The following is a 15,828-nucleotide window of genomic DNA, read 5'->3' as shown; positions in this document are numbered from 1 at the left end:
TCAGTGTCAGTACTGTGCGCAAGGTCAGCCAGCGCAATAATAAACATCCATTTTATTAATACTTGTTTTTTTTAGTTGCCATTCAAATTGAGAACATATCAAAGAGACAAGACCTCTTTCAAATTTATAATATTAGTAGGTAATTTAATAGTGTAGTACCAATACTGCTCTATAGATGGCACCACTTGGTCTATAAAACGCGGTATCGAAGTGTCCTCTAAAAAAATGCCATTTTGGCCGAGCTAAGCTCGCCAAAAAAAATCCGCTAGAAAACATGACCTCCGATTGTACATTCTATCAAATAATTCCTGTTAGGTAGCTATAAAATACTTGTGAGGTTGCATTCAAGGTATTGAACGCCTCTCAATATTACTCCACTGCCTATGATTGAAACGCCTGTCGCCATAAACCTAGAAAGTTGTCATCGTCTTGAGTAATTGATAATTGTACCGCGCTACCTGTTTGTAAATAATAAACCTTCTTATCGTAATATCATCGTTTGCTTTCCCATGTGAAACCTTACAATAGGAAATATTAATAATTAAATACCTATAAATAAATGTATATAATATATTCTAAATACCTATAATATAACCCTCACACGAAAAGAAGATTAACGATACACATTGCTCGCCTACATTCAAGCAAATAAATGAATATGATTATTAGTAACTTTTTTGTTGTCTGTACTTTTCTGCGGTGGACGACGTCACGCAGCTGTTGTTGTCACAAGGATTTGTCCATTGCAATATCAACGTGCGCGGCTAGTATATACTAGCCGAAGTTTTATATAAAATGCTATTTTAGTTGATACCAACTCCGGGGAAATAAATACAGATAACACAACTTTCTCTACAGCTGTGATACCTTTGACATTCAACACTTTTTGTCTTCAGTCACCGTGACCGCGCAGGATGTAAAGCACGCGAAACGTCGGAAAAATTTAAAATTATGTAATAATTATAACTTTATAATAATACAAATAGCTTTAATCTGGTTAAACAATTGTTATCTTTCAATGTGTAAAAGCTATGTTAACCAAAGACAATACTATCTCAAAGGATACATACCTCACCCTAAAGCTCCAGCGGCGATGGATGCCATAACAATAAGAAGCGCAGTGGCCACGCCCCCAGCGCCTACGTGCGCGCCCACGACAGCGCTCGACTCGCTCGTTCCGAACGCGTCAGCTACCGAAATAGTATCTGTCAAAGTGCACCAAACGTCACGATACGCGACGGGTGCTGAGCTTATGGGCTTCGACAATTAGACATTGGTACTAAATAACTATATTAATAATAAAGATTGTAAAGAAATAGAAAGTCCTTTGTCTGTTTTATATACAAGGCACTGTTTAAAAGAATATAAAATAGGCATCCACTTTAGCCTGATTCACCTTTCGGCAATTTAGGTAACACTAGATCAAATACCAGAAGTATAAGATATAAAAAAGGATTGATCAAACTATTTTTTTTAATATACCTAGTATTATTTACGTTTTTGTGACATGAAAAGATGTATTATATTAAAGATGTTATATTAAGTAATTATTTTAATAAACCATTATATCTACAACATTCAAGATAATACAAATTAGACATTTATATAATTTTTCAAAGCTTCAAGTTTTCCAGAAATAAAAACCTTAAAAGCTGTTTTATCTAACAGGCAAATACCTTATACCAAAAAGTTAAAACCCATAAGTTCAGCCGAACGCATGCAGAGAAAGAAATTAAGGAAAATAAATATTACTATACACCATAGCCAGAAGAAATCATAATAAATATGTATAAATTAGGAAGATTCTTGTTATTTAAACAAATATTGGATACAAGGCCATTGAAAAGAAATGCAAGTATTCATCCTTCTCTTTCTGACAAATTATGTTTACACTGTGTTGAAACGAAACAGAGAGTACATATCTATTTACCACCTTATTCTTTTAAAATAAATCAAACTAATTATACAAGATTAAAAATGCAACTCTGTCTCATTCATGAAAGTTTAAACACAATATGACAGAAAGGGACGAAAGAGTTGATTGACACAAGTTTGAGTATGAAAATTTAACATAACTTCGAATTGTGCGTTTTGGTAATCCCCAATGTTTTATAAGTCTTGCTTTAAGCTCACGATACAACGGAAGGAAGGGACAAGAATGGAAGCTTGATAAACCGCGAAAGGCAAGTAAAGCGTTTAATTGAACATTCATACTTAGTAATGTCTGCATATGAAAGAAATCATACAATTCAATTACGTTATAGCATGCATTATTTTACCCAGTACTTATAACATACCCAAGTCACCAACTTCCATGAGTGATGTAGAAAAAGAAACATTAATGTTAGTAAATTTGCCGTTATTTAGTATAGGGTTGATGGTGATAAATTAAGCTATTTTGGTACAATTATTATAGGATCTCACCATACTTGCAAACCTAAAGTTATTATGTATCAAGTGAAATGAAAATGTTAAAAGCGTTGAAGCGAAATAAATAATTGCTACATAAATAAAAGCATTATTGTCGGAAACTTATAAACAGTCTTACGCAAGCTTTGTTTGGAGTTGTTTTTTTTAAATATTATGACTAACAAGCCGCTTCTCGAACTCTATAAATAATTGGCAATCAATATTACATTATAAACAGTTATAGGTTCACAACAATGTCTATGTAAATGTAAAATATTCTTTTACAATACATAACATATGGAATTTTATAATCCCTAAGTTAATAAGTAATTACCTCCATATCGATTTAACAGAGACATAACCACTCCATTGGTCCATCCAAAACCTGTCTGCAGTACATATTCACCGCCTCCACCAAATCCGCCGAAAATCGTCGCATCATACTAGAATAAAGATTTTAGTTTATAGAGCGAGCGTTTATAAATTTAACGAGGTCCGGAAAAACAACTGATAATAATTAAGTTGTATCTATGTATTGTATGGTTTCAAATGAAAGCACAAAGCTCGTTCCAAGCTCCGACCTTTCTTGGTCTGCCTGTCGCTGACTGATATATACATCTCATGATAGACATTTTGATGTATGTTAAAAAGCTCACCTTTTCCAACATAGCAGTCTTGACTTTCCACACCTCGAAATTCGACCGTACCCATTTCGTAGCCAATTCATTGGCCAATCGTTTAGCCTCTGGTAAGCCAGTGTTGTCCAATCCCACCACGAAAATGTATTGCAGAGGAGGCCAGGCGTTGGGATAGTCCCACTGTTCCCCAGAATGCTCAAACGTCGTAGGTATACCGCCTTCGAAGATGTCCACCTAAACCCATAAATGCATACTTTTTGTTTACTTATGAAAAATAAGAAAATTACATGAATTCTAACGTTTAGTAATAATGTACAAAATCTTTTATATGCATCCGCTACTACTATGAAAATTTACATACATTGGAAATTTTAAGCAAAGCCTTTAAACGGGCCTACAAAAATACCGCACTTTGTTCTGAACTAAAACACTTAACGTAACTTTAAATTTTAATAGTGTCGCGACACTTTTTGTAGGTAATGATGTGTTTTGCAAAGACGTCACACATTTTGCTCTATCATCTAGTATTCGCAGCAAACGCGTTGTAAGGAATTGTTTGAGTAAATTTTATACTTATCGGATTGCATTATAGTTGTTTTAGTAAGGAAAGCTAAGCTTTTAAAAATAAAATACAGCCTATGTCACCCGGGGATAGTGTAGATCCCTGACGGTGAACGAATTTTTAAAATATGTCCAGTAGTTTTGGAGCCTAATGCAAACAAACAACCAAATCTTTTCTCTCTGTAATATTGTCGTATTTCAAATCAGTAAATGGTCCAAACATGTTTAATTAGATAGTTTATTCTTTATGTGAACCAGTTTCCATCGTAACGTCAGTTTTAGTATACGTCGACGAGAAATAAGGTTAGATAAGCCGCTGAGGAAAGTTTTCGTATGTGATTAAGAGCTCGGGTGTCAAAATTAGAACCTTCAGATGAAAAGAATTGAATCATAATAACCTACTCATTGACAAGCTTATCATGAACAAAAGTACCTTGACTTTATCCAAATAATTAATAACTCGATTGACATAGTATTCCTTTCTCGCTCTATCATAGCACCCAGTCCATAAAGGAGCGATGTTTGAAGGATAGAAATAATCCCTTCGACGTCTAGACTCTAAGCTAAAGTCTAACCAGGCACCGACATCCTCATGCCATAGAACCTGAAATTACACATTCAAATAAATTGAAAAATGATCCTATTTATATAATAAACAGTTAAAATCTAACATGTAATAGTGGTTTTAATTAATTTGAAAAAGCAGTTAAAGTTAAGCGACGCTAAGCCTGACAAAAAAATTACTCGCCATATTGCGAAAAATTATTATTATCTGTCAATGTGGTAATGTCGATTTGAATGTGATTATTTGCTTTTAATTGCGTTAAATATTAAATATTAAAAGCTAGTTAAGAAAAGTTATTTTCATAAAGTTATTGTAACAAAGTATTCTTCGGAAATAGGGTCTGAATTCATCGTATGTAGAAGGTGTTAAATGTTATAACAATTGCATGTGTGTGTAATTCGAATGTTTGCATTATATACATAGACAACATTTATTACTAACGAAACCCACAATATAATAATAATCAAAAATTGAAAGCAAAGTATAATATTTTTGAACAAGGTACATTTTAATTTTGTTGTGTTTCAGTCATTATTTCATGTAATGAAGGGTTTTAACACTCTTTAAAATATCGTCATGATTTTTAAATGAATATTTTTGAAGTTACTATAGTTTTAAAATAAATCCATAACATAATATAGATGAAACCGCGCTAAACAACTAGTGGAAATACATTATGGATGATACAATTGTGTCATCTTTATTAATTATAAGCAAACATCTTGAGCCAAGTATGATACCCTGTGAGACATCTTACATTTTCAATAGCTTGCAACAATGAAGCGTGGACATCTTTGTAGTAATCAGCCTTCGCCGTGTTTCCAAGTTTCGAATGGAAGTCAGCCATTAATTCAGCGTTCCAAGACATTATTGCATTCAAGTCCACTGGGATGATCGACCGAGTCTTAAGGTTTGTCAGATTCCCTGTAAAAATATAATTTTGATAAATTTAAAGTTTATAAATGCGCGACAGCTGGCCACCGTGTAATAATAAATTTGCGATTTCCATTCCTCATGAGTATTGGGCAAATTTTTGGGAACACAATAGATGAATATTGACTTTTGTTTTTAAAAAAACGTTGTGTTATATTTTTTATTTTTTTTTAACAAATATATTGTTAAAGGAAGGAATGGTGTTTGTAAAACTTATTAATTCCTGTTCCAAATGTTAAAAACTAGAATCAGCTAAACAAAGATAGTTTAAAACTGTATCGTATATCGTTTAGAGAATTTTTTTTTAATAGTTTTATGGCCTGGTAACGAGACCTTTAAGTCAAGGAAAAAAATTTCTAGCATTGGACATAGACAATATCAGTACCCTTATTTGTTCCATTGAGTATAAACCATCTAGACGAGAAATCCCACCCTGATTCCGCCGCAGCCTTCAGTTCCGCGTACAATTCCTCTTTCTTATCAGGCGAGTCAAAGTGCCTGGAAAGTTAAATGTTCATTTGGTTTAAGACGGCTTTAGGTTATGGCTCTAAGGAGTAGAATAATCAACCACAGCTTCTACAAAGATATTTGACTTTTGACAACTTATCCTTTACGTTCATTTTGCTTAAGATTATGTACTGGGAAGTAAATTGTCAATGACGTCATTTGTCACGTGATATGTACACCACATACGCGCGTTTAGTTTGGAAGTTAAGTTAACTTACTTAGCACAGTCAATGTCTTCTTTGTAACTTTCGGGTCTGGGTCCTTGCGACATATCTGTATACCTCATAAGTTGGTAACTGCAAGTATTAAAATAAGATAAAAAAGAGTTTTTTTATATATTTCAATTGTTTAAAAAATAAAGCAAACATATAACTAACTTTTGTCCGTCATGCTCAAAATCGACAGTGTGATTTGTGACCCAATAGTCGAACTCGCGGTCTAGAGTATGTATGTGCTGTCTCAAATATTCCATGTCTCCGGAATCGTCAAAAATTAACTTTACCATTGGAATTAGTAGTGGTGGCTGAGATCTGAAAATTGAAAAAACTTATAAAACGGAAAGCTGCAAAAGTCAGACTAAAAATGAAGAAAACAGTAATATTTTACAGCCAACTTTTAGGGAAATTTAATTTATTTAGGGAGAAATGGGGAGAAATAAACATTTCCTTGAAATACATTTATTATATGCAACGCATAAATATACAATATTCGGAATATTATTAACCAGCATACTAATTTATTATTAAAAATGGATTAATATAAAATTAAAACAAATTGAAAAAAATTGGTCCCTGTGGTATACCTTGAACGCTGACATTTTCTCGCTGTATTGCGATACTTATTTATAGAGCGAGGAAAGCACCACCTTTGCGGTCACCATCTATCAGACGCCAATTTAAATCTTTGCGCCTGAACACTTACATTATTCCTTTTAATTTTCATATATAGTATAAGTAATATAAATGTTTTACCTCATCTTATAATAAATTCTTCCTCCATTAGGTATGAAGCCGATCCGGTCGACTACATCCAGGAAATTGCTGACCATCCCACGAGCAGTAGAATGCATCTCGGAAAGAAGTAGACCCTTGATGATCCAATAGGAATCCCAATAATAGAACTCACGGAATCGTCCACCTGAAACATTCAAGTATTTTGATTTTAATTTATTCAGATCGATGCGAGGATTCTGTAAGGCTCTGTTTATATAACCAAAATACGAGACGTTATTGCTACGCACAGCTGTGAGAGCAGTGAAGGCCGAATGATTTCAGTGTCTTTCGACTGAGGAAGTAACTTAGATCCCCGGTTATGGAGTGTCTAAGCATGCATTTAACACGCGCCCATATGGTGAAGGAAAGTGGTGAGAAAGACGGTCTGCTTTAGACCCTGAGTTGATGGCGTGTGTCAGTAGACTGATCACCAACTTTTCTTTATAAAAAAACTGATCACGAAATATATAGAATCCCCAGACCCAAAGGTGGCTGGTTGCTTTTTTCCTTTTGGTGGTTGATTTTTTTTAAGTTTTCTTTTCTTTTCCTTTCCTTTTCTTTTTATAATAAATGACCAGCCTTTTGCCTTTTTATTAGATTATCAACGGCGCGTATGCGACCAACACTTGCACTGTTGAAGTGCGGACATAAGTGTATTTGCCAATCAAATTTACAGAATACGGAGCTGTTGTGTCACAGGGGACCGAAGCATAACATGAGAAAGAACAGCAGGCTTACTCCGTAATTTAAATATCGCTTCCGGATAGACCTTACAGAGTAACCCAGCATGACATTTTAAAAGTGCTTACCAGGTACAATAAACGGGTTATCAACATAAATTATAGAGTAGAGATCCTGATTTTGCTTGACCTCATCCTTCATCTTTCTGCCCAGCTCTAACCATAACTTATTCAGATCAGAAGCCCATTGGTGAAGGAGGGGATCCTTAATTTTTTCTAGGAACGCTGTAAATGTAAATATTAATTAATAAAACACATCACATTTTTTCACTTTGTTTCGAAACCTAAAAGAACTATACTTCACCCAGAAATTTATTCCACTATAGAAGGCAAACGGGCTGGAGGCTGATCTGATGTTAAGTGATACCGCCCCGCTCTTGGACTCACATTGCCAGAAGGCTCACAAGAACTGTCGTCCTTTTAAGAATTGGTACACACATCTTGAAGGACTTCTGTGCTTCTGGCTTAGTTAGCCAGGACTTTAGGCACAACGGATTTAATGAGAGTGCGGAAACTGAGTCCACCAACATTTAACCTTTATGCTTGTCTGCTTAAAAAAAAATTCTCCATTTGCTTCCAGCTATCGCTATTATATCTTCTATCCACATTTTTCCAGGGCGATGTCTTTCCTTCTTCCCCTTGGTGCTGTCCACGTCTGTCTGGCTGTCTTTACAGTCCACCTTTTATCTGTACATCTTGCTATATGTCTCGCTCTTGCCACTTCTGTTTTAGGGTATAGTGTAACACGTCTATATTTTGTTTCTCTTATTGTATTGTTATTATATTAGTACTCTTTCTTCCATCGTTTTCTGGCATGCTACTAGTTTATTTTTTATTTTTGTGGTGTATGTCCACGTTTGGCAGCCGTTCGTGAAAGTGGATAAGATACAGGTGTCCAAGACTTCCTTTATATTAAATTATAAATATAATTTAACTTACCAGGATTATTTTTCCAGTCTGTCGGTTTCCATTCTTCGAACTCTGAGCCCTCAGGGTCGAAATTAGCTTTAACAAACTCAGAAATATCAGCCTTTGTCGGTCGGGAACCTGTCCTGGAAATTATGTATTATACAATAAATGGACGCAGACACTAAAATATTAAATTAAAATATATTTTGTATAGCAATAACAAAGCTTTCGTCCGAAGTATTTTAAATTGTAAGAGGGCCTTTTGTGTTCAACATTAACATATTCATTCAATACCTCATCATATGTTCGTCACTAAAATACGTCTAAAACCTGCTGATAGAAATAAAACTTCGTAAATACATTTGCATACTGTCAAACTGTAAGTTACCTGTTCATCATTTCATGGAAGCGTTCCATGGTGATCTTTGGAGACGACTTTATCTTCATATCTACGAAGGTTTTCGAGTCATTGTACAGGCCTGCCATTTGTACAGTTTCCAGTAATGGCCCATGGCAATAGATGGTACTGAAATCAGTATATAAATTTAAAAAATACTATATATTATGACGGACGGAAAAGGCATTCATCGCTTCCCATGGATTTTGAGGGAGGAGTCTACTCTTTCTCTGAACAATTAAGAAATACGTTCTCAGGGAAGACCTCCACCGAGATTTTGTTCGCAAAAGAAAATGTCTTAACTAACCGTGGAAGGCTTCGTAATTGGAAGGTTTTTATTAATTACGTTAATTTTTTTTAGCTTTAAGGTTCGACAATAGCATTATGCTGATAGGTCGTGTGTTCGAGTACGAGCAATGGATGTTTATATGAGCAAATGAAACTTGCTCCTACTGTGAAGGCATAGAATCATCACCGACTTGTCAATAAAGACCCATTGTGGGTTAGAGCTACTGAATTATTATTATTATTACTATACATCGACACTATCGCCTTGGTAATTAATCTTATATCATAGAGGTCACAATTTCGGTAATAAAACAAATGTTTGATAAAGTTTCATTCATTTCGTTTCTAAATACATGTATATGAAGTATGAGTCATTGCCTTCTCGATACTATGCTATTAGTACATTCTAGTGATAGTATTTTCTCGTTACTACCGGTTTTAGTTTACACATAAATAACATCAGGATCTTGGTTGATAGCAAATATTTTATTGTTGCACGATAATTTATAAGCATTATCGGTATGTTACTAAAGGACAAGATAAATACAGACATAAACCAGAAAACGAAAATTATTGATACAATTGGAATTCTGAACGGGGAATTGATGGGCCATACGCTCCACAGGTCTAAGTCCGTGACGTGCACACAAGGAATCAAGCAATGACTTGGAGTGAAATAAGGAGAGCCGCCCAAGACCGATCTGTCTGCCCTGTGGCCCACTTGCAGGACATAGGCTGCTCGCATGAACAATGACAGATGGAACAACAGGGTAACAAGGTGGAAAAGCACACCAGGGAAAACAATACTGTATTTTTTCTCTCTCTAGAAAGATTGAGCCTGTTTAAGGAGGCTCTATAAGAGGTTCTTAAAAAAATAGTTATTTTTGTATAAAATTGGGTTATATGTTTGGAAAACAGTGTTACGAACAGACCAATGATGGTGATCACCGGGACGCTGTAACATTATTCATACAAAATTCGAAGACAGGACGATTTGTATTTTGAAAGCGCTATCCTATCCACTTTCCGCATCATTTTTATACAGTCCTTGTTAGAGTTCCATTTGGACCTTAGGGCTAAGGTCTTAAAGTCTAGATTAGTACGTTCTCCTAACTCATTTAGATTCTGTTTGCTTTAGGGATCTACATTGGTACACTTTACCATGGAGTGTTCAGCGGAGTTGTTCGGACTTATACCTGCAGCTGAGTTTAGTTATCGTACGTCAAGGCAGAATTCAAAATACCATCCGTATCACCTCGACGTCCGTCGTTCCACAACCAAACATTTCTTGACGCAGTTTTTGCCGCGCATCACCACAATGTGGAACATGCCTAGTGAAGTCCGAACTAATTCGACTTAGAGTCTGAAGAAAAGTGCGTACGAATTCTAAAAAGTCTGGCATCGTACTTCCGAGCATTTTGGCTCTATGAGTGTCCATGGGGAGCGGTATCACTTAACATCAAACGAGCCTCCTGCCCGATTGCTTATGAAATAAAAATAACCTGTGTTCGTCATTATGTAAGAGTGTTGCTAGTATCGGGAAGTGAATCGTGTTATAAACGACCTTGTCTCGCGAAAAGAATTGGCGTTATGCAAATTAATTTCAATTAGTAATGTTAAGATTTTATATGAAAATATTCCTCTCATTTATCATCATAGACCTTGGACTTGATTTATGTATATTTTTTTTTAAATAATAGGGGTTAAGTGATACCACCGTCCGTAGACAAATTGCAAGAGAGCATTGCTGGCCTTTTAAAAACCGTGGTACTCTAAGTTTTAGACAAATCTATTCATATTCTGAATAGAGTTTTTATACCTAAAATATATTAATTTGATTTCACCGTTTTAACATAAGTAAGTCCTTTCAACACGGCGTAAATTGAAAGGATTGATTACCGCATCGCTAAGTATGAATCCCGGATGAGGAAAACGTATTGGAATTTCACATAGCTAAGTCAATGGTAGGTAGAGCAGAGTTGGCCCAGTGGCTTCAGCGTATTTCATGGCCCGAAGATGGGTCCTCCTTCGGGGGCGGCTTTGGTGGTCGAAGGCGTTAGAATTTCAGTGGCCTCCTCCATGAATTATCTTGGTCTTGTTTTGGATGGTCGCTGGAATTTGGAGCCCCATTTTAAATCTCTTGAAGAGAGACTTGTGACAGCAGCAGGAGCACTTGGCAAGCTCTTGCCTAACCTTGGAGGTCCATGTCAGAGTGTGCGTCGGCTGTACTGTGGAATCATTCGCAGTATGGCCCTATACGGGGCCCCTATTTGGGACGATGCGCTGAGTAGGCGGACTAATCGTGTGCTTTTACGGAGGCCGCAGCGAGTGATTGCAGTTCGGGCAGCTCGCTGTTACCGTACCGTCTCGTTCGAGGCGGCCTGTGTGTTAGCTGGCACTCCTCCCTGGGAGCGGGAGGTAGAACTCCTCGCTGCATTATACCGCGTGAAAGCCGAGGTAATAGTAAGCGGGAACCATTCGTGGGGGGAAATAGCGGGACATATAAGCCGTCATGCCAGAGAAACTCTTTTCGAAAGGTTGTGGACGACCTGGCTACGCCTCGAGCTGGTGCTTTAACAATAGAGGCTATTCGCCCAGTCTTGAAAGACTGGGTGGATTTTCAGCTCATAAAAAAAAATTAAAAAAAACGTGGCTTCAGCGTGCGACTCTCATCCAAGTCGTAGGTTGGATCCCCGGCTGTGCAACAATGGACTATCTTTCTATGTGCGCATTTAACATTTGCTCGAAAGGTGAAGAAAAACATCGTTAGAAAACCGGATTGCCTTAGACCCAAAAAAAAGTCAGGCATAGAAGATCAGATCAGAGAAGGCTGATCACCTACTGGCCTATTAAATTAACAAATGATCATGAATCTGAGGCCCAGACCTAAATATGTTGTAGCGCCACTGATTTTAAGTCAATGGTAACTCAAACTTAACCCTGAAGTCATGCATTCTTACTCCAGGTGTGTACCACATTTCCATACGAATTTACGTTCGTAAATAAACCTTGGTATTCAACCAAGACCAGCTATTATGTTAAGGCACTGATGTCATTGATATTGAAATGGCGATCTACTGAACTGTAAGGCAGAAATAGGAGTAGGTATGGTCAAGGTCATTAGCGATTAAAAAAAATTAAAACATTACGTGAACACTTATTTATTGCTTGCGACCCGCCCGAACGTAAACTTTAATAGTGAAAATTTATATAAATTTTGCTATCGATTTGGTTTAGTTTATCACATAGATGAATAACATGTTATTATATAATAACTTAAACTTAAAATAACTTTATTCATATAGATAAACAAGTACTTATGAACGACAACAGAAAAGAAGTTAAATTGATTCTAAATTTACATTTACTACCAGTTCGCAAGTCAAGGTCGTAGAGCGGGTAACAAGAACTGGCAAGAACTACGCCCCTCTATTTAATCGCCAAGTTTTGAGTCATACAAATTGTTTCAACTGGAGCAAATCAATACCAAGGATTAGGATTATTACAATCGTCAAATTTACCAACACTGCCGTAGGCTCGCGAATGCGTTGCGAGGCTTTTAGGAATCGATACGCACTAAGTTAAAAATAGACTTAGCTGTTAATATACTAATTAAACGAGATAATAATTGAACCATTAAATTACTGAAGATAGTAATTAACATTATAAATGTCAAAGATCAAGTAAATAATGTGGTAGAAATTTCGTATTTTAGTTTGCTTTGCAATACACATACAGTTATCCCGGTTAACACGGTAATTAGCCAAAAATATATATATGAAGAAGAAATGGGCTTATCAGACCGTATCAATGACATAACAGGCAAAGCATTTAAGCAACTAGGATTTGTCAAGCGGACATGCAAGTTATTTAAAAACATAAATTGTATAAAATATACAAAAAAGTTTGTGAAATTCCTTGGTTTTAAACAGTATCAATAGTTATGCAGATACTTGCAAATATTTTAGTTTAGACTCATTAGAATGTCAGTTATTATTTTTGCACAACATTCATGATTGAGCCTCCATTTGCTCGTTAATTTCTCTAAAAATTCCTCCACCATACGCGACATTATACTCACAATTGTTCCATGTGCTTCGGAGGGGAGGAGGAGGAGGAATATGAGGATGTTGATATTTTCCACCTCGCCAAAGAGGATGTGAGGAAATATTTGAAGAAGCGGGAAGACTTTGACTTAGTTTAGCAGCAACAATTTAGTTTTTTCTTAGAAATATAAAGTATTAGCTGTCATTTGTTTAATGTAAAATTTAAGTTTTCTTTTATTTAATTTTTTCTTTTAATGTACCTACTTATGTTTGCTGTTTCATATATATTGTTTATTTAAGTAACCTGTTTTGACTTCGTATATTGTGTGTTTTATTTTATTTTAATAAAGTATTCCTACAGCTACTCATTAAACAATATTCAAACAATTACATTATACACAAAAGCCAAAAACGGAATACACATTCAAGCATAAACATAAATCACAGTTTTATTTATACAAAAAATATAACAAAGTACAAACTCATACTAAATTCTAGATTATAAGTTCTAAGTTCTAAGATTCATTGATCATTATAATAAATATTTAATATAAAGGAAGAATAACAAACCCATTATTAATAAAATACTATTTTTTAAGCATTCTTTAGTCACATGAAATATATGTATTTGCTGGTTTTGTTTTATAATATGTGTGTTAATAAATAAATAAAACTACATGAGCTTAAAATAGACTGGGATGAATATTCAGAATCTTCCATGTTTACGACAGCTACGTGTTCATTGCCATTTAAGGATTGGAGAAAAATCTATAATTTCCATCATTGCCTTTGCGGATGCCAGTGTAAAAGCCAGTGATGTTTATTTAAAGACGTAAAACACATTGACATTGACAACACACTCTCCGCCTATCATTCGCTAAGTCGAAAATTGCACCGCTTAAAACCATTTCCGTTGCTAGACTAGAACTTTGCCTATTAACTCATGTCTAAGCTAGTCTAAGCTAATCTAAGCTAGTTCTGTGGGTAATAGATACTTAGAAGAAACGTCATTATTTGTATAACTGATTCAATGGTTATATTACATTGGATTTCCGCATCCCCGCACCGCTTTAAGACCGTTTGTTACTCGCATTACAAAAATCGTTTCTGATCGGCTGCGGGTGATCACAATCCTAGTGATTGCCAAAAATCTATTTAGTAAACTGGCCCAAAATGATTAGAATTGGACTCATCTGACTGGCCAATTACGTAAATAAACACTGAAGCAGCAGTTGATGTAGAAGAAAGAAAAATAGTTTCTATTACCGCTAATGGTGGAGTGGTTGGGACCCAATACGAGTTTCTTCTTGGTTGTTCTTTCTCCATACAGTGGTATGGATATACCATTTTTGAAAACGACTTTCTAAATCTACTAATATGAATTTTGCTCAAATGCAGAATTTTAAGTTTTTTTTTTTTACTTCTCTGATTTAATCCATAACATTAAAACTAGTTGCTGCTGCTCACGTTCTATTCAAAGACTATTCCTTTTTCTAGATGTTGATGGGTTTATAAGGGTTAGTTAGAGGTTAGGGTAGACGAAAAAATCATCATATTCGGGATAATTGAGTTAATTATTTCCTATTATAACCGTCTTAACTGTCTCGTTGGTCCAGTCACTTTGGCGATACTCCGACAGCGTTGGATACTATCTTGCCGCAGCATAGTGCGATCAGTTATACAAAAATGTAACTTTCAAGTCCTCATCCTACGATACCGCACTTGTATGACTTACCAGATTATCCTGTAAACGAATCTAAAGTTACCGAACCAATAAATCCGCTAAAAACTCCGCTTTACAAACCGCTAAAGAACTTCCCATTTGTAATTACATCTTTATGTACCTCAAAAATGTATTTTCTCTTTTAATTATTATTAGAATTTCCTTATGAAAAAACTAAAGGTTTTTTAGGCAGGGGGCAATGTTCAGGCAATCCAAGTATCTATAGTCCTCTCTGATCTCATTTTCTATCCTTTCCGCACCAATTCCCATGACACCACTCGGTCTCTCATGCGATACCCAAGTGTAGAAGGATTCTTTATACTCCCGTGCTGCAGAGAATACTTGCAAAGGCCGCCGCGAGGTCACTGCTTACGCTTGTGCTTAAACATTTATTCGTGGTCTTCTCTAACGGAGACAAGTGAAGGGACATAGGACTGTCGGTGAGTGGTGTTTCCTGTTTATTTTTACGCCACTTTTCTTTGTCTTCGGTGCTACAGGTTCTATTATATGTATTAATTTCAAATAATAATGAAGACATTTTCGTAAATTTTCCTGTTTGCATAAGTTTCAATTGTTATTTTCCTATATATGTTGTTTTTCAATGACAATTGTTAAAATTACTTTATTAACTGTATTTCCTATTGAATTTTGACCACTTCGATTACCATCTGAGCCGTAATTAAAAAAAAACATGCTTTTTTGGAAAAAAAAACTTTTGTTTGCGTAAAATTTCCTATAATGTTTGGAACACTTAACCTCCAAGGGGTATGTTTAATTGTAAATAACTGTGTTTATAAAGATTATAATATTGAAAGAAAACATTTTTTTACCGGATCGAAGGTATTATTATAAACTTATAATTATTTTACATAATTTTAAATTTTTCCGACGTTCCGTGCGTGGTCTTTCAATGTGTAAAAGCTATGTTAACAAAAGACAATACTTTACAATGCAAGAGTCCTATAGATTGCAAGCCGAAAAATGAAGCTGATTACGTAAGTATAATTTTGTATAAATAATATTACATGGTAACAGTTAAATTAAATAAATCAACCAGTAATGCTACAACCTTTTTAGGTCTGGGTCCAGATTATTTTGTTAGCTTTTTAATCATACAAAC

The 15,828-nt window shown here is 35.3% G+C and overlaps 1 protein-coding gene across 8 annotated transcripts in view; it reads right to left on the bottom strand.

The window, feature by feature from the left end:
• LOC123710988 (trehalase-like) overlaps positions 1–15,828 on the bottom strand; it is a 55,718-nt gene that overhangs the window by 13,033 nt on the left and 26,857 nt on the right. For 4 of the 8 annotated variants that reach the window (XM_045663346.1, XM_045663345.1, XM_045663348.1 and 1 more), the window contains exons 3-15: positions 8,643–8,780; positions 8,285–8,397; positions 7,415–7,570; positions 6,585–6,750; positions 5,991–6,143; positions 5,832–5,909; positions 5,492–5,604; positions 4,931–5,097; positions 4,042–4,212; positions 3,066–3,281; positions 2,744–2,852; positions 2,298–2,309; positions 1,076–1,205 (exon numbers count right to left, since the gene is read on the bottom strand). In XM_045663346.1, the coding sequence (XP_045519302.1) occupies positions 1,076–1,205; positions 2,298–2,309; positions 2,744–2,852; positions 3,066–3,281; positions 4,042–4,212; positions 4,931–5,097; positions 5,492–5,604; positions 5,832–5,909; positions 5,991–6,143; positions 6,585–6,750; positions 7,415–7,570; positions 8,285–8,397; positions 8,643–8,780 (1,722 nt within the window). Of the gene's footprint in view, positions 1–1,070; positions 1,206–2,297; positions 2,310–2,743; positions 2,853–3,065; positions 3,282–4,041; positions 4,213–4,930; positions 5,098–5,491; positions 5,605–5,831; positions 5,910–5,990; positions 6,144–6,584; positions 6,751–7,414; positions 7,571–8,284; positions 8,398–8,642; positions 8,781–15,828 lie in introns of all 8 variants that reach the window. The other 4 variants (XM_045663351.1, XM_045663349.1, XM_045663350.1 and 1 more) reach the window with 4 other exon arrangements.

The sequence above is a fragment of the Pieris brassicae genome, chromosome 6, assembly GCF_905147105.1.
Source record: "Pieris brassicae chromosome 6, ilPieBrab1.1, whole genome shotgun sequence".
In the NCBI taxonomy this organism is placed as follows: Eukaryota; Metazoa; Arthropoda; class Insecta; order Lepidoptera; family Pieridae; genus Pieris; species Pieris brassicae.
The sequence above is the reverse complement of the archived record's forward strand: the minus strand, read 5'-3'. Positions and strand labels throughout refer to the sequence as shown.